This window comes from Falco rusticolus, chromosome 2 (genome assembly GCF_015220075.1).
Source record: "Falco rusticolus isolate bFalRus1 chromosome 2, bFalRus1.pri, whole genome shotgun sequence".
NCBI classification, from domain to species: domain Eukaryota; kingdom Metazoa; phylum Chordata; class Aves; order Falconiformes; family Falconidae; genus Falco; species Falco rusticolus.
The window spans coordinates 91997426-92023295 of NC_051188.1; the positions used below are offsets into that span (position 1 = coordinate 91997426).

Below are 25870 nucleotides of genomic sequence, written 5' to 3' on the forward strand. Positions count from 1 at the left end.
CAACCTGCAGCTATTGTTCGTGGGTGGCTGCACTGAACTGCATGTTACCATTTCCCCTTGCCGCAAGGTTAGGTCACCTGTGAATGACTGCAAACAGATCCTCGGTAGTGCGGGGTTTGTTTGGAGACACAAAGACATCCTCAGCATCAGCCTGCGACTCCTCACTCAGCGGAGACATGATGGACTCATCACTTGGAGAAGACTCTTCAAACAAGAAAAGAAGCCACACTATAAGTCAGACCCCACTGTGTTTTGCAACAGCATCACCAATGTGAGGCACTAGCTGGGTTCACAACAGAGTGGCTGGTATCACCATACAGACTTTATCTTCTAATTTAAACATCATGTACGTTGCATATTGGACCCCATAAAGGGGACACTGCCAGGATCTCCCATTTACTGTACAGTTGTGATAATAAGGCTCCTCTGCACCCAGGTAGTGCTCCTCCCTTTTCCTTTCCCCCTGAAATGCAGCACAAGGGAGGAAAGAAACAGCAGAGAAATACACTCCAAATACATTGAAAAAGCATAAAATATCTTTAGGTTGGCTGGCCAGCTAACAGATCAGGGGGGCTCTGTGCTTGACCTTAGAGAGGTAAGCTGATTTGCAACACCAGCCTACTTTTTGGCTCCACTACCAGCCACATCCAAAGCTGCGCCACCAGGTACAACGCAGAGAGAGTTCACCACTGACCTTTCAGTGAAGGCTCGTCGGCGCTGCCCACCGTCTCTTCTGCCCTGCCATCATCAGAGGCACTTTTGGTTGGGATACCTGATACGATATCGTTTTCCTGCTTGCAGCTCACTTCACTGAGTGAATTCTCTGCTGCCATCTCTGCTTCGTAGCCAATATTCCCAGGCACATGGTGGCTTACATCAGGTTGGTGCTGAAGCTGGTCGCCGATGGCTGTTCCCTCAGCCTGAGCTGGGCTTTGACCCGCAGGCCCAGGTTCCAGCCTCCCCTCACTGCCCATGGAGAGCTCTCGCTGACCCTGCGCTTGCTGCAGGTCATGCTCTGCTTCTGCTCCCTGGCCGGGTTTCTTCGCTTCATCATCACCTCCAAGGACAGCTAAGCCCTTCTGAAACCCGTCCACAGAGACAGCGCACACCTGATTCGGAGGGCTTTCCGGCGAGCACTCGGTGGCCGGGTGTGTTTGGTCCTTCCCAGGTTTGAGTTCAATCAGACCCACGCTTGCTGAAGTTACAGCTTCTTGCTCGCAGCTATTCTGCCCACTGAAAGAGGCGCTTTTCTCTAAAGGTGGCTTGCCGGGGCGCACTTCTGCTGGGGAAGTGTCAATGTACAACATTACAGTGTCCTCTGTGGAGTACTGGCGTGATACTGGTTTCTTAGCTAAGAGCGGCCTCGTCGTTTTGCCCGGAGAAATGTCAGTTGCCATCAGGGCGGTCTCCTGTATGCAGAGCAGGTCTGGGGTGCTGCCTTTCTGTTTCCCTCCTTCAGGCTTGTTGACTGCCCGGAGGTGGACAGACTTGAGAACGGAGGGCGTGATGGCGAGGGCGGAGGGAGGGCTGGGATGCAGGGCTTCCCCGACCGCGCTCTGCTTGCTGTGGCTGAAGGTATGCAGCTGGTGCCTGTGAGCGAAGGGCTTGCTCAAGACATTGTGAAGAGCACTTAGGTCGAGGTGAGTAGGAGGTATAATCGGAAGTTCGAGGTCTTTGCTCAGCAAGGCGGTGCTGTCTTTCGAGAGCGGCTGCTGCAGCGATGACTTCCTCTCTGGTACTTTCGGCTTCCTTTTGCTCCCCCCTGGAGACAAGGGTCCCGAAAAGAAAGCAGTTGGAAAAGAAGAGGTGGGTGTCTCCGACTGGCTGGAGTACCCGCTGGAGGGTGAGGCTAACCCTGCCAGTTTCTCAGGGGAGGCCAGCTTAAACTCGTTATCGACAGAGGGGAGGGATGGGGTGGTGGCTCGTGACCCGGACTGGGATGTCTGGGATTCAGAGCTCTCCGGTGACTTGATGCACTCTATGACTGTAGTACCCGTAGCAGTGCTCGAATTGGACAAGGACCTGTAAGGATCGCTGGATTTCAAGTCGTTCAGAAGCCAGAGGTCTGCATAGTGAGGTTGTTCAGCACCTTCGTCTTTAAATGAGGGGATATCGGTGGTGTCGAATGGAGTGTCCTTCAACCCGCTGTCGCCCTGGTTTGCCCAGGGGAGCTCCTGCTTGGCTGGCAGGTTGGTGCCTTCCACTCGGGAAGGTGTGTTTGAAAACTCAAGGGGCAGCTTCATCTCCCTGGCAGTGTGAGAGACGTGCTGCCCACCACCGATCTTTGGTTCTTTCTTGTCAGGAAGGTCGGTACTGCCCTCCGATTTCCTCAAAGACGAGCTGCGTTTTGGTGGGGCTGGCTTTGCCTTTGGTTTCTTCAGCGAGATGCTCTGCCGTCCCTGCCTCCTGTGGCTCACACACTCCTGCCAGGCACAATCGGCCAGGCTGGAGGTCACGCTCCCGGTCTGGCCGCTCTCAGAGCCCGGGGCTGCATAGTTGCAAATATAGCTTTTATTACCCTTGAGACCGCAGTCAAAGTGCATGGAGGTATAGTATCCTTCGGTGTCCACAGAAAAGTGTGAGCTAGTGTCTGCCTTGTCAGAGGGGGTCTTTTCAAGGAAGCTGTCATAGGTGGTCATGCTGGTGAAGCTGGGGCATCCCAGGCTGTCTGCCTTCGGGCGCTCGGGGCTGAAGTCCTGGCGACAGGAGGCGTCGTGGTGATGGTGCAGGTAGTTCCACTCACTGTCGCTCGTGTTGCTGTTGTTGGGGTCATCCAGTAAATCTGCCACGGTGGAGGTGAAAGAGCTCGCCCTGTGGCCCCTAACCTTGTCCACGTGGTCACCAAACTGCTCTGTGATGAAGACGCTGGAGTCCTCGTTGGCATTGGGAGCAGTGTTGAGTGACAGCTCAGAGTCACAGTGTGAAGAGCCCGTCAGTGGAGGAGAGGCAGCAGGAGGAATGGTTTCGGATGTCTGGGAGGGACATGTGGAGCTGCTCCCACTCCAGTTGCCACTGGAGGACTGGTGGTCATCTTTCTGGTCCATGTGGCTGCTGAGCAGGACTCCTGCTGTGGAGATAGAGTGAATGGGGCTCCCAAAGGTGTCCGAGTTGGATGAAATCTCGCAGCTGCCCGAGTCGGTCATCCTTGACAGCCGCGATCTCCCCCTCTCACCGATGCTGTGTTCAGGGCTGTGCAGGTGCTGAGGACAAGTTAAACCGATGGGCTGGCGCTCTTGTGAACCCTGCTTGTTCAAGACCTCCTTCCCCTTTTTTGGGATCCTCTCCTGGCCAGCTAGGAAGCACTCTGCTTCGTACCCTGCACTTTTGGCTGTGGCATCCTGATGGCCCTCACTGGCCCGGGCACCCTCGCGAGGAAGGCTCCGTGAGCGGATGCGGTTGCTTACAGCGGCAGCAAAGACAGCATCCCCATTGTCCGCCAATACCAAGATGTTACCGGCAGAGTGGGAGAGGGAGGCAACGACACTCTGCCCCCTCTGGGCACGGATCCGCCGCCGGGAGGGAGCAGCTATCAGGATTTCTTCCGTCTGGCACTCTGAGTCCCGGGTCCCCGACCTCCTGCTGCCGGAGCCGGAGAAGTCAGGGTTTGCATGCACAATCACATTGCGCTCTCTCGCCACCGGTGACTCGTCTGAATCTAGGACACATGGAAAGCTGGGTGAGTGGGAGACAGCTCCACATTTCCTGGCGCGAGACGACCCGCGGAGCAACCCAAGGTGCATTATCTGCTGTATTTTTTCATTTTTAGTCTTGCTGAGCATTGGACCAAATTTAACTTTGCTATAAAGGCTATATAAGGCAGACCTCATCCCAGTGAGGTGGGGAAATTCTCCTAGTCCTGCAATGTGATCTTAGTTCTCCTATTTCTGCAACGCGATCTCACGCGGAGCTGATCTTGCTGTGGTAAATATTAAGACAAATACTAAGTTTTCAGGTTTTGTCACTCTATTTCAACTAGTTAAAGACAGTTTTCAGGAGTGGCTGCTGGACAAAATACTCCGTGAGCTTCTAAAAATAATTCTGTTGGGACTACCTCTCTGTTCAGAATTTCCATTATCTGCTTCTTTACTACCAAGAATATTTGCAAGGCAACAGGATCTTTCTTTTGTAGGATCTCTGGTTGCTTATTCCCCATGATAAACACATTCCTTTTGCTTCCCATCAAGTTTCATGGCAACCGACTGAGACACCAGAGCCGTCTTCAGGTGCAGATGAACATTAAGAAATAATGATCCTGTTAAATTTCATTTTGGGTTAATTCCGATTTTGCAGTGCATTTGCCCTCAACAGAGTTGCCTCTAAGTTACCTGGGACAAAAAGTGAGCTAAGCCGCTTGATTTCGGGCAAATATCCTTGGTAACAAAGAATGAAAGGAAGGAATCGAAGACGAACGTGAAAAATAAAAGGAACGTTTAGGAAAGTTTCCCATAGGGTACCAGCAGCTGTCTAAGGCAGATATATAACTGCTCATCTGAGTGAGTTATCCGGCTGTTGTGACAGCTCATCATCAATTTGCTGAGCAACATCTGTCAGTTCTTTACCTTAAGCTCCCCTCATGCAAGAAAAAACTTTCACTTAATCTAGTTACTTTTTATGCACATAACTATGGGTTTATAACAGAAATAAAATGGAAAAAAAAAAGAACTGATTAACATTTACACAATAAGAGCTGAACACGTACATCTATATTACTCAGTAAGGCTCCTGGTCCATCAAGGCCATATGGAGTAATATAGCTTTGCTTACTGTAGTAAATCAAAAAAACAAACCACATAATTCCCAAACTCCACAAGCATTTACGCTTTTGAGGTTTCATTTCTTTGGAAGGCTGGCTACCAGCTCATATCTCTGCAATTTAAGTTGGTTAGAAAGCTATCTACGGAAGATTTGTATTTATACTACACCTATTTCTTGTTGCACTCTTCTGGGGATGCCAGAGATGGTTTTCCTCCTCCTCAACTTTCGTCTCCGCTGTAGTACAGATTGTGAATGAACAAGAGAGCAGCGTATACTAGCCTCTCTGTCAAAACCAACTCCTGCAACCCATAAATAGGTCTCATTAGCCTTTAGAAATAGTAAACAAATTTTCATGGCTGGAACACAGTGGAGGTATGTGAGCTTGGATTAAGCCTGTGAATAAACATAAGGGAGCCCTTATGTAGCTCTTATGTAAATTATATCACAGTATACCACAGTTTTACATCTAATTCCAGCTCCCCCTCAGCAGCCTGGTCTGCCAAAAATAACAGAAGTCTTAAAAATAAAATAAAATAAAAAAAAAGAAAAGAAAAGAAAAAAAAGGAAATTCAAGAAGAAAAATAGAGTTGAGAGCTCTTGGTAACAGGGCATCTTTTTTATATCTATTTATCCATCTGTCATAGGCACAATGACAGTAACTCATCTGCAAAGCATGATCTGTTCAGCTATAGCCTGACTTATTTTAAGCAACTAAGCATAAAAAAACAATTTAAGTTTATAATGCCATACTGCAGTAGTTGGGCACTTCTTAGGAGACCAATATGCCAAGGGGGCTAACATTCAAAAAGGAAGGAGACAGCTAAAATGGGACCAAGCCCCTGTGCAAGTTTAGAGAGCATTCTTTGTGATGATGACACATGGCCAAGGGTGACATGAAGAGGCAGCTGCTATTTATTTTTGTACATCTGTAAGTGGCCTGATTTTTGCAAGTTCTCAGCACACAGCAGGATGTATGGGAGTCCGCTCTGGGAATTGGGTCATGCAGTCAATCAAGATTCTCAGTTTGGATTTAGGAGCCCAAGTTCATGGGCACATTTATTTATGACCACAGCCATACAGAATAGGCGAGAATTCCTCATTTTCTTTATGTTTCCATGGCATTAGCACAGGGTAGTGTCTTTCACTATGTTTTTTACACTGTGCTGTCAAAATAGAGTTAAAATGAGGCCCACCAGAAGACCAGCGCCCATCTGCGCTGACTTTCTGCACAACTGTACACTCGTGCTCTCTAAAGTTGACATGGGATAGGTCGGAAAAAATGTGCCAGGTCCATAAAAACACTAACATAAGGATCGCTGGTACAGTGGTTTGTAATCTTAAGAAAAACAAACAAACTAAACCAAACAAGAGGGAAAAAAAAATCCTGAGAAGAAGCTCTATTTTAATAGCGTATAATTATATAAAACATAATTATACACAGACATACACATACATATTACACTACGTAACAATGTAAAACATTAAAAAGTAACTTTCTTGTAAAAGTTCTTCTTGAAATCTACTACAGTGAAATAGAGGCTTCAGACAGATGTCCTGTAACCACCAATGCCCCTGGAATAAGCAGAGGAAGAACTTTCTTTAATATGGAACAAAAGTGCCGTAAACTCCAACAACAGTCATTTTCAAAAAAGTGAACATTTCTCAGGGTTGGGAGAAGCTTAAAAAACAAAAACAGAAAACTGAAAGCAAACTCTTTGAAACGAAAAATCAATCAGCATCATTGCTGGTTTTCCAGCAACTGTGAGTTAGCCAAACATGCTCTGTGAACCAGATGCACGGGAGTCATCTCCGAGAGGAAAGTGGAAGAGGGTATATCCTCCCCGTGACGCATACAAATTATTCCCATTAGTGCTAATGAGAATGATACACATAAACATCCAGAAGATTACATACCATTCTTGATCTGTAAAACTGATCAGTGGAAATTTGGTTCCAATGTATGGCAGGTGGAGTCTAGGCAAAAATGGCTATTACTGGAAAAGTTAACATTGGTCCCAGACCTAACTGTCCTCTGAACTGCATTAGGTGACATTAGCCATGTTAGAAAACCTACACCAGTTAGGGTCCTATATTGGATCTAGAGAGCGCATCATTTTAACACCAGCTTTACCTCCTGGAAACATGCCACACTATCTATGACCTTCCGCAGGGATTTCCACTGACAGTGCCCAACTTGCCCACTCAACCAGCTGGCTTCCAACTTCCAGCCCCGTGGGGACTATACAGGCAGCTCTTCCCTCCTGTGGGAACCTGGCTGGCCAGAAGCACCATCCCAGTGGCGGGGATACCTGCTCCTGGCTGCCACCTCCCCAGGCAGGGCAGGCAGAGCTGGCAGCACTGTGCAGTGTCACCTCCGCTGCCGGGGCAAAGGGGAAGCAGGACCGTGTTGCCATCACCAGGAGAATTCATGCAGCTGGTGGTGGAGCAGATGGGAACTTGTCACCGTGATACTGTAGGACAGATATGCCGCAAGCCCCAAAGCCCAGAGACCCTCAGTTGGGAGCTGAAACTGGGCTGCGGGCATACAGCCCTCTCCAGCACCACGGTGAACCCTGCAGGCTGACTTGCAGGAATGCTGGGCACCGCTGATAGACATGGGAAAGAGCAATGGGATGCGAGGGGCTGTGACCTCCCCCCAACCCCCCAGTTACTGGGAAAATAGGATTAAATACAAATATTTTCTCTCGGGAATGAAGGCTAACTGAAAGCTTCCTGCTTTTTCCTTGATGGTTTATATTCAAGTCTCTAACTGTGGAAGTCAGCCCACTTAATGCTCTTACATTAATCAGAACTTGGTGTGAAATATTATTGAGGAAAATTCAGATCAACTTTATGTTTACCATAGCCCTCTGGAAGGAGAGAAAGAGAAAAAGAGAAAACAGCCTGATTTTTAATTCTGGAAACAAGCATCTATCACATTTAATAAGTGATATACCTGCTACTTCTATAAACAAATTCTCCTTCAAATAAATCTAATCAGATGTATCCAAATGTTATAGAAATAAAAGAAAATGCCATTACTATACCTTCAGCATAGCTGCATGTAAAGAGATCTCAGAGCGATGGCTTGCATGCTACACAGTCATGCCTCGCATGTTTAAAGCACTGCAAATAGTAGCCTACATTCTCTAGTTTCTCTTCTCCTGCTACACATGATAATCATATGATTAATTTTGGTGGCTTTCTGCATTACTTCAGTCAGCTGCATTCAAAAAGTTATTTGAGGTCTTTGTAAATACAGACTAGGTTATACACACAACAAAAGTACATTGTTTATACAGGGAACCAGTGTTACATTACGCAGTATAACGACTCCAAAAACATGGGCCAAATTAATCCTAGATGCGGCTTCAGTGACTCCAGTGGTCACGCATGAGGGATGAATTTAGCCCACTGTCTTCCAGAAACTAAATCCTCAAGCTAGGGTCTTTACCCTCAGACTGCACAATCCCGTGACTTCAAATAAATTAAACAAAATAAGTAGTTGACCTCCCTTGAACCATGCAATAAATACAAAAAGAAAGAGAAGAGATTTGTACCAGTGACATTGATGGGGATAATGCAAGAAGAAATCACTTGGGCATCTTGTTTCATTTTCTCCTCTGGAGTTGGGAGAGGTAGTGCTTTACTCCAATTGGTTTGTTTATCCAGTGTAGAAGGGATATTATGTATTGGATTTTTCGGCCTCTGCCCTAACATGACATCTGTATCTTCGTCCTCTGGTGGATGGGACTGCAAATGAATACATTCAAAATCAGTGTCTCCCACTCAGGCACACAAGGCTAATTTTGAAACAAAGCAGACACACAGATCAGAAATCAATTACAGGGATGCAAGGAGGAATCTTTCTAGCTAAGTCCCGCAACACAAGCTATTCTCCAATGGCAAAATAACATCCTGCTAATAGGAGACAAATAAATACCTCAACATACTGCAATTCAGCATATTTACAGGGCATCTCCTCTGTCAGAAGGGGTATGTCCTGCATTCCTGGGTAGCCGTTGCAAGCGTGCCATCAATTACCATCAGCATTAGACACATGGGATTTCATTTGTATCTGCAACCTTTTGAAAACCTGAGTCCGCTGATTAATAGCAAGGACTGGCCCCATCTAACATTTACGTGAGAACAAGCATCAGAAAGACCAAAGTTTTAAAGAAGACCCCTCCGTACTTCAGAAAACCATTCACATTTCATTTTTACAAATTCACACCACGCGCAGATTGAAGTTACAGCCACCCAGCAGCTATTTGGTGGGAAGCAGCAGGCAACAGTGCTGGGGTAGGGGGACAGTGGCCAAAGAGAAGAGTAGCCACCACCAGAAGAAATTCAAAGGGTTATTTAGAAATGATGCACAATTTTACAGCGAGTTATGAGAAGCACTAGATTCAGAAAATGAAGAAATGGAGAGAAAAGTAAACTGTATGGAAGAAACACAGACGGTTTGGTTTCTTTTGGAAGAAATAACAAATCCCCCAACAACACCCTGTCTTGCAAAGCTACTATAATTTCATCTAGTAAAAGAGAAATAAATTAAGTGCATTTTCATGTGGTGCTGGCTACCACCTCGGGTTTGGGGGTTCTTTTGAAAAAAAAGTTCCTGTCTTGTTTGGAAGGGACGGAGGGGAGAAACACTTACCTTTTTCTGCCTAATTTCCCTCCCTTTTTCCATTAATACATTCTTCTATAAGCTGTGACAACTCTTCAACCAGCCCAGGACATTCATCTGCCTCTTGGTTTTTAAAAATGAATTGCAATCCCTTTCAGGCCGGCTTTCCTCTTCAGTCCTGAATTCCCAACTGCTTAACTACAAGCCCTCCCCCCCCACCCCCCACCCCACCCCGCCTGCTGTTTACACTTCATTTGCCAGTTTTAGTTTCGGTAGCAAGCACCGTGAAGATAAAATATTGCTCTCCTGCTCCTTGGCAGGGCGTTGAGCAGGCAGGCGTTGAACACCGCAGGATCACGCCCGGGCTGCCATTGTACTTCTGCCGTTCCTCCACCCAGGCTCGTCACAAATCCCAGGGGAATTAACTGTCTCAGGCTTACAAAACAGCATTTATGCCCCGGCCCCCAAAACATTTAAGACCTTAACTCAGCAGCTACTATTTAAACTGTTGGAGGGCACTTACTTACCTCGCCAGTGTCACCTCCCACAGCACCCCCAGACCCGAGACAACGCACGCTTCCTCCTCCTCCCGCCCACAGAAAACCCCCTTTTCCCACGCAGGATTTCAGTCAAACATCGCAGCCTTCTTTCTGCCTGCAGCTTTTGTGCTGATCCCCGGCAGACGTGAATAGCTCATATAAACTTCAAGCACAAAAGACTTTGTTTCCTAGGTAACTCCCCCTCCAACAGTTTGATGCATGCATGCAAAAAAAACCAACCCTTGCACACACACATGGACACATGGACACACACACACACACACACACACACACACACAGAGAAGCTGCATTTGTTTCCGATTCCTCCCCTGGATGACAATGAAGTGCTGGACAAAGCAGGCGAAGTGACCCTGGCTGCCAGAGCTCCTCCTCTCCAAACAGTGGCATCACCAAATGGCCATAGAATAAATACCTGCTGGCATGCTGGCATTGCCTGGACAATTTCTTACCATTTAGAAAAAACAAAAAAAAGAAGAAGAAAAGGGGCCGCTTGGCAAAAACATTGCAGGAGAATGAAATGCAATCGCTAGCGCTAGAGGGTCTGTCCCAGTTCAGGCCTTTTAAAGGAGGCTATAGAAAGAGGTGGCCTTGTGGCCACGAGCTCCTGAAACCCATCCAAGGTGAAGAATGAAAGAGGGGAAGAAAACAGAAGTTATTATCGTGTCTTACTGACATAAGAAAAACAGAAAAGGCTTTTAGCACAGTAAAGTTAGCAAGTGAAAAGCAAGCAAGAGGAAGGGTTAGGAGGATCTGGAAGGGAGAAGAGTGAGACAGGGCTGTTAATTGAGGATTGCTTGTTTTTCCAGTACCTTTCTACTCCAGGGGGTCATGTGGCAACACTCAACTGGGGAGGGCGAACGAGTGCTGTTAAACTATAAATGTGAAATGTAAAAAAAAAAATAAATTAAAATTAAATTTAATTAAAAATAAAAACATACACAAAATGTTTCCAGTAAAAACACATCATTTTTGTCTGGATAAATCAGCATCAGAGGCAAAAAAACCTGAGATTTTCACCTTGTTTCCTACTGATGGGTTTGTGTCCCAGAACAGACTACTTCTCTACAAAATGCAGCTCAAGAAACTGTGCCCACAGAGTGGTTTGAATGCCTGTGAAGTCTCTGCTGATTTTGCTTACTCAGATTAGACAAAACTGCAGTGAAATTGGTTCAACCCTCTTGTACAGACATGCCTAAATTGTCCCAACTGCATTGTATTGACTGGTATTGTACTGATTTGGTAACTCAAACTGTGTACTGCCTGAAGCTGAAGCAGCGCAAGGTATGTATCCAATTACATTATAACTAAACTATTTCATAACATAAGGGAATTTTTTTGCATGAGGTATTTAAGCAATGGACATACATAATGCTGGTCCTGAGGGTGATTTATCAAATACATTGATTGCTAAGGTTTTCTGATGTTATCATTACATCTCTAAGGTTGTGTCGGAGTGACAACAGCCAATTGGCTTTTTGTCACTTTTTATAGTACTTGAAAGGACAAACAGGGATAGCCACAGTGACTTGGGTCTTGCTGAATCCCTGGCACCTCCCAAATCCTCTTCTAGCAGAAACGCTGGTTTATTGCTATGCCTTGTTTGCAAAACCAAGGAGTGAAGTATTACTTCTTTTAAAATAGGAAATAAAACAAAAAAGGAGATAAACAAACCAGGCCTGTTGATCACACTGGAAAGCTCTAGCACACGTTTCTCAGTGGGGGTCATTATCTCCCCCTGCAGTGGTTGGAAGATCCGCCAAATAATCCTATGAACATTTTTCCTTCCAATCATTATGAACACCGCTGTGGTGGATGAACCACAAGCCCTCAGTTTGCAAGACTTCGCATCATATGGTCTCTTCTCAAAAAAAAAAAAAAGAATAAAGCTGTGGGGAGTCTCAAAAAGCCTAATTCCCCATCTTTTCCTACTCTCTTCCTAGATAAGCAACACCTTCTGCTTTGCCTTGGTCCCATGTGCAGGACTAAAACCACAGGAATCCTCCAGATGAGCTGCCCGTGAGCCTTACTGGAGAACCAAGGCAGGAAATCAGAAGAGGACTGTTTGGAGTCAACATTTCCAGTAAGTTAGTTTCTACTGAGGTCAGTGCAAAACCAGTTCTCCCAAGCTGGGAAAGGTCCTTATCACAGGAGAAACACCTCTATTCTTGTAACAAAGGCTGCGGAGATGCTAAATACATCAACCAGTTCAGTCTACTGTTCAGATACCCAAGGATGATTTCACCCTTGGTCCTTGGGCTGAGTTTCCAGTCACCTGCTCTGAGCAGATTGACTGCAGTTATCAAAATCAGGATACGAACCAAAATTCTGCTTCCTCATGGAAGGTACTGGGCAGATCTCTGGGGAGGGTTGGGGCATGACGAGACAAATGCTGCTGACAAGTTCAGGATATGAAAATCTTTGCAATGTCCCACAGAGTCCTATCATGGTCCTAGTCAGCACACAAGGAGAAGAGGACGGGAGGGACCTCCCAGCCCCAGCTCCCAGCACAGCTACGTGCACAAGCCACTAAGGGGCAAACCTCCCCAGGAGGAACAGCAGGACCTCGACTTTAGCCTAGGAGAGAGTAGTGTGGGCTACAGACAACACAAGCAAGGTCTGGCTACCCATCGGTCTGTCCTGTTGGTGTAGGGCTTTCCTACCTCCCCCGTGCGCTGCCCTGCCTGACGCCTCTGAGAAAACACCTCTCTGGTTACGTGCACCCACAGACATCATTTGATGTGCTGAAGTCTCAGGTCCCTGTTTAAGCATGGCAGGACAAATTTTCTAGGTTCCTACCAGGAAGAGGTAGGACAAAAACGGTGACCAGCAACATTTCAGCTCCTGCTGTCACATCAGCGCTCCTTTAGAAAGATGGTGCCACTGCCACCTCACCAAGGAGTCCCAAGGTCACCTACTGCCTGCTCCTGCATGGTGCCCGCTGCCGGGCAGCCGAGGCATGCTGGGATATAGCAGCAGCCTCAGCGTTTTGACATCTCCACGCTGGGGAAGGGAGAGAGCTGCTGCTCTTCCAGCGTTCTCATTCACTCAGAAAACCAGAATATCTCTAAATGTCCTGAGTAAACACGTAATTAAGCAAGAAATTATTATTATATACCCGAGGCTGTTCTGGTCTGATGGGCAAATCTGCAGTTAGGCAGTTTTCAAAGTTAATTTCTTTTGTGTGGGTGTGCTTGGCAAACAGCAACAGCGATAATCAATCTGTTAAATACAAAGCCAGAATACTTTAAATAGGAATTTTTCTTTATTGGGCTAAGTTTGCTTTGAAACTAAACTGGTGCGTAATTGCCTGAATAGGGATTTATTCTGACATATGTGCGCATCTTTATTTGCTGAGCTATCCCATCCACTTCACTTGCAGAGGTGCCACTGTGCTCACGAAACCGCTCTGCAGTACAAATCTTGGTTGCATATGTGCGTGAACTGATGTCTCAGTGCCCCACATCTCCTCAATGTGAAAGTCTCTGGTTTCTGTGCACTACAACAGAAAAGTCAGATGCCCAAGTCTGAACTAGTCAGCAAGGGTTCCCCTACAGAGAAACAGCATTGCCACAGAGCAATTCAGCTCACCTTCCTTCAGCAGCTAACTTGGGGTGAGATGAACCATCCCTGAACACTCTCCCCAGCCTGATTTTAGGAAGAGCCTAGTGTCACTTGCAAGTACCTAAGTCAGGACATACGATTCACCCTTTCAATGAACGAAAATCTTAAACCTCATCAGCGCAGTGATAAAGAAGCAATATAGCAGTCAACAAACTTGCCAGCCTGGCAATTTATGGGCCTGCCCTATTTATTGTCCCAGAGCTGGGATCCAGAGGAGGAAATGAATGGCCCCATAACAGGATAAAAATGCCACTTCAGCCCCTCTTCTGTTTTCCATCACCCAAAGCTTTGAGATGCCACTGTTGTTCAGGCTCTTAACAATACAAGAGAAAACTAGTGCAAGAAGCATCATTTGCATTAAATCATGTATGTAGCCTGCCTTACCTATAGTGATAGCATTACAGGAGATACCGGGATTTCAAAGTTAGTGCACAGGGCGTATTGAACACAGTGCAAAGGCGAGAGGGAAAACATAAACCCAAGAATAAAGAACTAATTTTTCTTCATGTAATTAGAGATGTCTTGAGAATACTAAAGCCTCATCAAGAGCATTTTTTTAAAATGCTCTTTATCCTCAAAATATTTCTCAAATTTAGGCACGGCTGAGTTGATTCCTTCCCCCTCATTTGTGTTTGACCACGTAGGCAAGGTGTTACCTTGCTATGTCTCGGAAATCTTGGTGTCTGCATCACAACCCCCAGCAGCACAGGGCTGGTGCTGGCAGTGCCGACACAGCCTTGGTGAGGGCAGGAGGCAGCTAGCAGCACAGCGCTATTCTCCAGAGGATTAATTTTGACTCCTGCCACCTAAAAGTTGCAGCTTATAAAAAGCGTAAGGGATCAATATTGTTTCAGACTTCAGGCTTCTATAGCACCAGGTGGGGGAAATTTCCTTCCCAGGATGACCTTATGAATAACATGAGTGATTCATCCAAACAGAGCATCAGCACGTAACTTCAGCATCCGTAAGCTTCATGCCTGGTCCATTTCCAGCAGCTAACAGAACATACACAAGGATTCTTTCACTCTACATGAACAGAAAAATAATATGTACTTATTAACAGTGTATCCTGACTTCTTGTTTGGAAGCAATCATTCATGTACTGGAAAGGTAACATGTAGAGTTAAATGTGAGCTAGTGTTTAATCCCGTGTTCACATGAGTCGAGTACTGACTCCTTCTGCAGCCCTAGGTGAACTGTCCCTTTCTCTGCCCTGTAAAACGGAGAGCCTGCTGCTTCATTAACTCACAGGAGTTAGGGAAAATGGTATTGATTTACATGCTGGAAAAATTAAAGGTCTGGTAAAAGGAAAAAAAATACTAATAAAAGGTTAGCAGACTTCCAGTCTTTTCAGAGCACAGTTGACTACTTAATTAGAAATTAACATTTGTACCTATACAGCAGCTTTCTTACACTGTCAACTGACACTAAAGAGAAAACAACAGGAATATTTCTGACCATGTTATTTCTGCGGCAAAACACAACCCTGCTCACCTACCTGCTCCCAACATTTGTATTTCCATATGTTTCATTCTCTTCAAGTTTTTGTTTCATCTGCTTGTGGGAGTTTTCTTTTCTTTTGGAGAATCACAGATGTGATCTGTTAAAGTACTGACAATCCTTTAACGATTAATGTGCTGTTCCAATGTTTTGACAAGGTAAAGGCAAAAATAAGATGTGTTTTCTGACAGAAGTCATACCACACATGGCATTCCAGCAGATGAAGGTACAAAATAATCATCCCACAATACAGGGTAGTAGGTATTAGGCTCGTTGCACAGATAGTGCTATACATGCTGATGAATAATGCCAGGTAGGTTTCATTTCTAACAGCTACAGGCAGGATTTGCACACAGAAGGTACATAACCCAACTTGTGCCTGGTCCTTCATTCAGTTATTTTTTACTGAGGCTTTGTTTGCCTTCAGAAAAAAACTGTGTGAAAGTTAGTACATTCAGTCGTGCTTCCCTTTGCTGGACAAAACAACCCAGAGCAGACCATAGGGAATATTTTTGAAATGGCAGGGAGCTGGAATAAAATTATAAAATTACCTGATGCATTATTTTCCCTTCACATTTGCTCTAGCTGAGGTCTCGGGGAGAAGCAAACCCTGGCTGGAAAACAATCTGCTGCTTCTTGTCCCTTAGATTTCTCCTTAAATAATAATTAAGTGCAACTTATTATACTTTGTGCGGTTGTGAGTGTGAATTTCCAAATACTGAGTTCCTTGCTCAATCTCCCTTGTTTTATTATAACGGCTGTCCACGAGGAGGTTGAGAAAGCGTGGTCCCATGACATTCTGAACTTGAACACTGAGATTTCAGAGCCTGGCTGGCTGGACTTGGGGAAACCGAAGAAAGAAAAAATGCAGAGAAAATGAAAGAGAAGGCTGAAATGCAGTTGGAATGACACAGCATCTTCGCACTCAGAGACTGGCCTCAGCAGTGCTACAGGCAGGGTTGTCATGGGAACATGTGTAAGGAATATTTCTGTCATTTCAGCAAGTCCATAACTTCCTCATACTCTCCTTGGATTATTTTTGTTTTGGTTTGTTTTGGTTTTTTTTCTTTGTTGGCAAAAATGCCTGAATGAATGATACTTATAAATGTGTTTGGTTGTACAGTTCTTCTGTGTAAAGAGAGACTAAGTATGCTAGAGTTTTTCAGCTTTAAAAATGAATGACTAGGATGGATAGGAAAGTAAAATCATGTCTGCAAAATCAGGAGGGGCACGGAGAAAGGGAATGAGGAAGCAATCCTTACTGTTTCTCACAGTCCAAGAACTAGAAGGGATGCAATGAATTATGAGGCATCAGGTTTGAAAAAACCAAAAGATACTTTTTGATACGTATTGTTAAAGTCATTGCCACAGGAAGGTGTTGAGGCCAAAGGTGTAAATTTGCTAAAAAATCATCAAACAAGTCTTAAAATCAACACAGAGAGGTTCCTTGGTGGCTGTTATTCTGTGTTTGATCTCTGGCTCAAGAGGTCTGTAACCAATTTCTGTATGAAACTGGAAGGATAAATCATGGGACAATAAATGGCATAAACTGTGCCCTGTTCTTACATTCTTTCCTGAGGGTTCCCCTTCTGGCCTCTGGGCTATGTGGACATTTCATCAGACAAATCAGGGCAGTTCCTGTGACAAGAATAGACTATAAAGCTAATGCCAAACTTCTCTTGCCCGGGACACAAAAGATCCTACATAATTTCTAGTTCTCTACTTCTTGAACTTGACAAAATGATCTTGTGATGGAACAGTCCAAAACATCCCTCCAGACCCATTTACACTGGCATTAGTCGCTTTGGACTTGAATTCATTTGGTCTTTCTTGGAATTTGTGGGACTTCAGCATCTTCCTCCCTGTAAAGACAGTCAGGCTTAAAAGTAAATCTTCATCTGTTGTGGCTGATTTTCTCTAGGTTTACTACACAATATACAAGATCTTTGGAAAAGCTGATAGCCACTTAATTGGTAGCAATAAAAACAGAAGGCAAAAGTTACAAATGTGGAAGTCTCAGCTGGTCTCAGACATAGATGACCTGTTTTTCAGTAGCTTTCGGTAGTGACAGCTCTCACAGGTCTCACAGTGGTAATTTGAACATTTTTCAAAATCAAAGCACTTATTTCAGTACCTTAATGCATACATTTAACTTAGACGGTCAGTTTGGAAAAGTCAGATCCTGTAACTCCTAAAAACGTCCCATCTTCCCATTGATCCCTTTCCTAAATTAAAAGAAACAATCCCTTTCCTAATTCATAAGAAACATAGAAAGGGGCTTTTATTGTTGTTTAGCGTTGCTTTCATGAGCACCTTTCCAATGCATCAGAAAAGTGGAATAAGCCATAGCCTGCTGTGCCATGAATAAAAATTCTTGTGGGGTTCAACATCTTTAGTTCACTGGAGAATAGATGATACAATCGACTGGAATCAGACTGAAATCAAACATTAATGACAGTCCCTGAAGAAGACGGGCATCTGCAGATGTCAAAAAGCTTATGCCAAAAAGGGCAAGCTAGCCAGTAACAGCATTCTCAACTTTCTCTTGTAATAATATCATTAAGTCATGAAGGCTGGCACAATATCAATTAGCTATTCATTGTTGCAGTGTCTTGTAAAAATCTCTGATTAACCTTCTGCCAGACAGAGCATTCATGTGCAGCTTCATCTCGCTTTGTTCTCTCTAATTTTCAGGGTTGCCCCACAAACAAGGAGTTCTCTCAGAAATGGGTCAAGGCACTTTGAAGTACTCTGGCCTCAGTGTATTTGCAATTACCAAAGCACAGCATTGCCAGATGCCTTGAAATTGATAGGACGACAGCCTCCAAGCAGCTCTTGTCTGCTCCTCCTTAGGGAATACTGAACCTGGTCAGCTTCCAAAAAAAAATCCAGTATGGGTGGGCACAGAGTTTAATATTTTCCCTCTTGAAAAGAAAAAGGTGGACTTGCTGATAAAGCCAAGACATCTGGATTCAGCATGACTTGATTTTGTTAATACAGGACTCAGAGGGTTGCTCATCATTTATTTTGTGTTCCACAGATGGAAGTAATGTCTAAAATGCACTGGTTGTTTTCAAAACACAGTAAAGATTCAGGCCTTTCGCCACTGAGTGTGCAATTTCAAGACATGCCTTGTTCCCCATCTGATATTGAGAGCTTGATGTTCAACATATTGCTCAAACTATTAGCTGTAACTAGTTCTGATCCGTAACATGGGGTCACCTCTCCTTTACCTTTCAATGACCCTACAACAGCACTAACTTTGATGATGACTTATAAAGGAGAAACAGGTAAGCCTGCTTCTTTCTGTCTTCAACAATTTTCTATGCTGTCCTGTAACACCAGGATGCCTTCCTTCAGTTGAATCATAACTATGGCCTGCAGGTTTAACTAGTTCAAAGCCTTCAGTGATGGTGATGCTTTCCTCAAAATTATCCAGATAAGCAGCCAAAAAGCCAGAACAGTCAAACTAATCAAAACCTTATCATGCACTTCATGCTTCCAAATGAGAAACAACTCTTTCTATGGACTGGCTAGCTGATGTTTTGTTCCGTGGACAGGTGCTTTACACTGTGATTCCTTTACCATTATACTATTTCCATACGGTTAATATAATGGATTAAGATGAATGTGCTTGTTTTTTTAAGGTAAGTAAGTGATGATTCAGTAGCTACACACTTACCACATCTGTAGTGTAGCATCTCTGTAGATGCCAATGTCCCTGTACCTGCAGATGCAGGAGAGATCTATCCTTGCACTGAGGGCTGGAATTAGACATGCATCACTTAAAAGTCAAATCCAGATCTGACCTGTAAAGTTTAAACTGGTTTGAGGAATGCAATGGCTCTTGGCACAGGGCAGAATGTAGCTACTATGGTACTTGCATGGGTCAAACACCCAGAGCCACAGAGGTGCTGAAACCAGTAGAAAATATAGACCCAGTTGGGGTTAAACTTGTGGATCTGGTGCATTTCCTTTAACGATGATAAATACCTTACTGTCAACACTAATTTGATTTCAAATTAGTGCAGCAGTGGCAAGTCAGCACAGACATACAGTTCCAGATCTTCAGCTGGAATTCCTGCCTGGCTGGGTACAAGGACACGTGTGAGACACGAAGCACCTGAAAAAACTGCATGGAGGTGGACACTGCAGAAGAGGACCATTGCCCATACATACGTGGAAAGTGTAGTTCCTTGTAGCTGGAGAAGTGCTGCTGAGCCTATCTGCACACACATAAGCCCCAAGCCAGCACTCAGAGGCCTTGAGTTCTTGGCTCCTGGCAATGCTAATACCAGGGCTGAAATTACAGCGCTTTCTGAAATTACAGGAGGGTCCTAAAGCAGGAGCGGAGAATGTGAAGGACTGCGGAGGAGTGTGTGAATGAGTGTGGATGTGCGCTGGCCACAGGTTAAAAATAAGAGGTTTCTTAATGGAAATGTCAACCCTGGGGCTGGCTGCTGGAAGCTGCAACCTGAGCTACGCTGCTGACAGTCTTTACGGTCAGCTGTGTTGTACCTGGCGGTGGAGGGGGATGCAACACTGGTGAAGCATTGCTGCATTTAGTTCCCACAGTGCTAATAATGTGTTCATGTGTGATAGCTGTAGTGAAAGACTTACTGGTAGCAAGTGCCAGTCCTTTATCGCTTGCCTCTTTTGACTGCAGATTGCAGGGAAGGGAGGAAAGGGGGGAGCCACCACAGTGATGGGGCCTTGGGCTTTTTGCTCTCTGTTATCACCTCGGCTTCGATGTTCTGTTTTGGATGAGAAAGAAGACACGAGTCTTTCAGAGTGTTAAAAACATATCAATATCTCTATTAACAAAACAACACAGACACAAACAGGACTCCAGAAGTGAAGGTCCTCCTCTTCCCCACTGACAGGTACCTACGATCCCTGTTGCAACTGAAGAGGACAAGCACTTACTAGACATCCCAGCCCCTGGAAGAGCAATGTTCACAGAACACACCCCAGTGTGTGCACTGAAGCTGAATTCTTCCCAAATGGGATTTCTACCCTTTATCCCAAGTGACAAAAGGAGCTGCCTTCTAGGTGCTTGGGACCTAAGGCCTGATTCCCAACGGGGACCTGCAGCTCCTGTGGCCTTGAGATGTCGAGATGCATAACACCTGCACTCTACCCATATAAAATATACCTCTCTGAGGGGAAAGAAGGAAACACAGCCCCAGGTAGCATTTCCTTCCCTGGCTTCATGGCAGTGCCAGGTCCTGAGCACCAGCTAGACATTTTGAAGGTTGTTGCAGTGGCAGCTCTGTGTCTCAGCATGGGGGAGATCATCTGAAACAGTCAAGATCTCTCCATCCCAGGCCCATAGGAGTCTTCCTTCACTATAGGCTCACAATATTCAGTACTCTTCCAGCATCAGTCCCAAGTCTCTGAAACCTTCCAAGTGAATGAGAGAATGCTCATGGACTTCCCGTCTCTAATTTTAGGTGGCTTTCAGATAACTACTGTTCGCGTGGAGTGCTGCTGGAAGGTGATGATGGATTCACCTAATGCACATGTCTACATTTCAGTCAACAATGTCTGCTGCTAGCATAGCTGTTTTCTGATCTAATGTTTAGTTTTAATTACTCCTGGTTAAACAGATAAAGAGATAGTGAAATTCTGATAGAAGAAAGAGTTGAGACACAACAAACATGCTTAGAGTAAATTTCAGATTATAATTTCATTCCAGTATATGCAGTTATTTGGAAAATAAAATGAAGCAGCACATGAAAAGCTGCCTGCTGAACCTGCACAGCTGCCATTAAACACAGAGGATAGGAAATTGCCAAAACTGAGATTTAAAACTTTAAAATGATGAGGCATTTGCTGTCAGGATTTCTCCTGCCCACAAGATGGCAGGCAGAGATCAGCCTGGTCCTGGGACAATTGCAAAGCAGAGCTGCTAAGAGCAGAAAAGCCAGCTTCTGCTCTACTCCGGCACTACTGTGATTGCAATTTAGCTGTATCATTCTTTGCAGTGCTGTGAAGACATACTGCACCCACAGTGTGCTCCTGAACTAAAATCTGCAGAGAGGGTCAAATGCAGTAATTAATTGCAACATCTTATCCAGCTAACAGATGCTCTGCAGATCCGTGTAATTGATTATTATTATAACTTGATAACAATAATAAATGAGCAAGGTAATGATAGCTGTTGGTGCAAAACACTTCCAACACAGGAGGCTGCTGCTGAACATTTTAAGGGTGACCTGCACGGATTTTCTCCTTCATTACGGCACAGAAGACAGACAAGCTTGTTTGCCTACTTCTCCTTGCCTCCTGGTAAGAATTTTCCCTTGGTTAGGTTCCCAGTAAAAACTGACCTTTGCCCATCTTTTGCCTTCCCTGTAGTGTGGTCTGGTAGGACCATCCAGACATTTGCACCTAGTAAATTCCCTTTATGGCAGGGATCCAGGAGCCTGGTTATGATCTTGATTGCTCCCGCTTCCTCCCTGTGTTGCATGATTGAGTTTTGAGACTACAGGTCATCAGCTTGTTAGGTGACGTCAGGAGGTGTTCGTTCCCTGGCCTGAGGAGGGGACATCTGCCTGACCATTCCAAACTGTCTGGGGCATCACCTGGCTTTCAGCTGCCACCCTTGAAGGATGCAGATCTTCTCTAGCATCATGCTTGGAAACCCTGAGCAGATATTTCAGTTTCTGTAGAGACTCTGTAATACCACTGGGCTCCACTTTCAGTCCTTGAGAAGTTAAATCTTATTTGTCCTGGAGCTGAGGCATTGATTAACGTGTTCAGTGGAGGAAGACAAGATGGACTTGCTGAAAAACTCAGTGCCTCCATCCTTTTGGGGTTAGTGCACAGATTTGCTCATGCAATTCAGACGTATCTACTTTAATAGAAAAACATATAAACAAAGAATGTAACATGGAAAAGTAAAAAGGCCTTTTCAGCCCTAGTCTAGTAATCATAAACAAGCTGAAAAGGGCACAATCTACTGCTAGAATTATATCTTAAACTTTATTTCTTAGCCTGAGTACTTAAGTCCCAGTGGAAGACCAGTGCCCACAGCCCTGTGCCTGTGCCTAAGCACCCTGCTGTTGCCTGGAGGGGACCATGGAGAGGTGTCACCTGTGTGGAGGCAGAGCTGGAGCTGGAGAGTGTGCAAGCACCTACCTCTGTGCAAGGCTCGCAGGTGCTGCTTGGCGTGGTGGTGCAGCTCCTCCACGCAAGGTGGTCTGGTGGAGGGGAGGAAGATGTTTCTTTGCTGATGCCAAGGTGCTCGGTAATAGACACTCAGTTTGCTCTCTGCATCCAGGTTGGAGACAGCTGTAGGATAAAACCACAGTGCAAGGTAAGACTCCTAGCCTCTCTTACATCAATGCAGCTGAAAAGCAAAGGCTCTCGCTTGTAACAGCATTGATAAGAACAAGCACTAGGGATGTTACAGCACCTCTCCTCCCACCAAATAACAGCAACCATTATCTTCTTTGTGACTCCACACCACATTATACCACATAGCATTTAGACAATGCCCTTTTGCCAGATTGCAAATGCCTCTATGTAGGCAATCAAGTGCAATGATATTATATCAGTGTTAAATACATGGACTAAAGGGATAGTAATTTTATAGAAAGCAAAATGAAAATGAAAGAAGCTACACAACGTTCCCACAGTGACATTTCGAGTAAGGGCAGAGGGAGGAATGGGTCTTCCATTTACCCATTCTGCTGCCAGTATGCTCTGTCACTACATCATGTTACGCGCGACTGGCTTCTGATACAGGTTGCTGGCTTGTTGCCTTCCAGCATGTAACGACTGAGATTAACTGCCCGCCCTGCTGAGTGACTAACTGTCACCTATCAGAAGAGGTTCCCTTAACAGACAGGGACTTCTGAGGGACAGGAACACTTCAGTTCCTCTACTGAGAAATCCCAGAAGTCTGCCTCTGAAAGTTACATGAACCAAGTCCACTAAAGGTTTGAGAGAATTTCTCTGGAGCGCTGGGACTCGGGAGAGGCGTACCCAGCCTCAGCATACACAGCAGCTGGCTTTCCAAGGGCCAAAGCAGGAGAGGGGGGCTGTGGGGGATGCCAGTGCTCTGCCCTGGCCAGCTGCACAGAGCAGGCTTGTCCCATCGGTGCTCAGCACCCCGTGTAACACAGCAGAGCACGTGGCACATGCTCAGCTATAGCACTGGGCTTGCTCCTTCTTCCACAGGCATCGATACAGTCTCTCCAGTCGTCTCCCCTTGTAACGCCAAGGAGCTGCTCCAGCTGTTTGCTTACAGGACAGAGCTGTGCGAGGCAGGCGTGCTCCCTCACACATGGGAGGAAGGGTGGTGGCGGTATGTCCTGGGGTCCCCTTCCCCGCAAGGAACCAAATGGCCACCGCGCCTCAGGTTGGTACCCCACTGACCTTTGGCTCCTGTCCTTTGGCCTCATCTCTCCCGGCCAGCGGGAGCCCACAGGAGCTGCCACAAGCGGAGCAGAGGCAGCTTCCATCTCAATGCAGTCCTACACAAGACTGATGGCCAGAGCCCTCTCCCACGGAGAATACCACCAGGGGTTTGTAACCCTGCCTTAGCGACTCGGCCTGCGTGCCAGCCCCCTTCTCCAGCCTCCATCTTGCCCACTGAGACTATGGGTATTTTGTGGCCAGGCCTCCCCCGACATTGTTTTTACCACTCCAGGCGAGCACAGCCCCCGGCCCTTGCTGGCAGGCTCTAGGACTCTTGCTGCTTCCACGAGAGAAGGAGAAGGGATGCGCTGCCGAGGGGGAGGCCAAGCCAGAGGAAGGGGGTTGCAGCAGGACATTCACTGCAGTATGCTGTCCCCAGCCAAGGAACTAGCACATTTCGGGGCTCTGATCTCCTTCCCGTGCTTTTGCACTCTCTGACCTGCAGAAGCAGTTGCCCTTTTTTGAGGGGGAGTCAGTGCAGCATGTCAGAGAGCTGCTCTCTGGTGGAGATGCTTTGCTCTTTCTGGTTTTGTTGCTTTCTTTAATGGAAAACAACATTCACTCAGGCTGAAGGCACCCCTGTGCTTTTTATAGAGAAAGTAACTGGGAAAGTACAGTAGGAGAAGAAGAAGAAGGAGGGAGCAGATGCAAAAACAGAAACCTAGGAACTATACTGCCACATGTGGGATGCTGACAGACTTTATCAGTTTCTTTGATAAGAAAAAAACCCCAGTTCACAAAACTTTGTGGCTGTCATGATGGAAGTGGAGGTGTAAATATGGTGCTAGACCTGCTGAAGTTCAGGTTCTCAGAGCTTCAGCACCATCAAAGGGACCTGGAACTCTGTGTCCAGTAGGCAGCCTTGCTTTGCTTCTCAGTGGATTTTTGCAGGTGGGGTTTCACTCAGTTTACAGTACGTTTGCAGTGCTGCTCCGTGCAACTGTCCATGGTGTCAGTGCAAGGGACGGCACCAAGGTGAGAAAAAAATGATTGACAGTGGGAAGGTTTGTAGGATGAATGATGGCAACCTGTAGCTGTTTTTTCATCAAGAGGATTTACTAATTAAATTACTGACATTGTAATAACGAATGTTGCCAAATTGCAAGCAGAGCTTTTGATGGCCTGTCTGTCTGTCACCACTGCAGTAGGTAAATATTCCACTAGCATGAGCTAATTTTGTATTCCCTTTACCCCTTGAGGGTAAGGAAGCACTATGTTTCTTTTACAGACAAGGTACCGAAACACAAAGCAACTTGACCCGATCCTGTTCTGAGCTGCACTGCCTTCTTGGAAAGCTCATCTCAGGACAAAAATTTGTAAGTGATAGTAAGGATACCCCACCCATTCTTAATATCGCTGAGGATATGTGATATTCATGATCACAAATTGTACCCTGGAGGCTAATAAAACAGCAGGCACAAGCAGTTCCTTCCTACTCCCAGAAAAAAACTGTCTAGACTGAAGCTCTAGTAGTTGTCTGTGACAGATCTCAATAAGTGAGTGGAAAGTTTTACCTACTTATGAAATGTTCAGACATTTCATTAGACTAGAGTAGGTTTTGCTGCAAAATTTAACTTGTAGAAAGCTCCCCTGGCTTTGGCAGCAGCGTTTTACAAATAAGAAGAGTAGGAGTTGCGTTAATATACTTTGTGTGAGACTTAAAAATGAAACCAAGCTAATAAAACTCTGCTACATGCTTGCTGTTGTAGACACACATTGCTGTTCACAGATGAAACGACATAGCCTCTCAGCCATCCAACAAGTCTCCCATAGCCAGCAAACCTGACAGAGCTGTGCATAGTGCTGTACCAGAAGAAAAACAGAGCAAAAATACGTTGCTTATCTTCAAATGGTAGGGCACTAAGCTTACAGTACCCTGTGCCACCGCCTCAGCCATTGCCACATCCCTATCTTCTCACCTTTCCCTGAGGGAACTCTGCTTTGCTGTGCCAGGGAATATGCCCCACTGACACCAAGAAAGTAGAAATATTGCACAATATGCACTGAACTGAAGAGTCCTTTAAAATACTCAAAAGCTGGAGTGGATTTTCTAAGCAGTCCAGAATAGAAACTAAAAGAGCTGGCAAAAAAGCCACACGGGGATGAATGTTCTCAGCCTGCACTAGGGGAGAAGCTCAGGGGGAGGGAGAAGTGCCGGGTAGGGTAGAGGACAATACTGGCCCAAGGACAAGTAAGTATAAACCCGCCATGAATGCAACTAGGCTGGATGTTTGAAGAATGGCAGCCCAACCTCTGAGCAGCAAAGCTCTGGAAAAGCCTCCTGGAAAGGGAAAGAGAGAGAAAAAGCTAACTGGTAAATGAGAGAGCCTGCACCCTTTCTGAAGGGGACTACCAGATGTGATTGCCTGCCAAAAGA

General features: G+C 45.6%; 1 protein-coding gene across 4 annotated transcripts in view; it reads right to left on the reverse strand.

Moving 5' to 3' along the window:
- Positions 1 to 25870, reverse strand: part of NHS (NHS actin remodeling regulator) — a 261765-nt gene that overhangs the window by 4884 nt on the left and 231011 nt on the right. The window contains exons 2-8 of one of the 4 annotated variants that reach the window (XM_037377371.1): positions 22210 to 22362; positions 19687 to 19820; positions 10755 to 10817; positions 8316 to 8508; positions 4923 to 5054; positions 695 to 3655; positions 78 to 204 (exon numbers count right to left, since the gene is read on the reverse strand). In XM_037377371.1, coding sequence (XP_037233268.1) covers positions 78 to 204; positions 695 to 3655; positions 4923 to 5054; positions 8316 to 8508; positions 10755 to 10817; positions 19687 to 19820; positions 22210 to 22362 — 3763 coding nt within the window. Of the gene's footprint in view, positions 1 to 77; positions 205 to 694; positions 3656 to 4922; positions 5055 to 8315; positions 8509 to 9415; positions 9602 to 10754; positions 10818 to 19686; positions 19821 to 22209; positions 22363 to 25870 lie in introns of those variants that run through there. The other 3 variants (XM_037377372.1, XM_037377374.1, XM_037377375.1) reach the window with 3 other exon arrangements.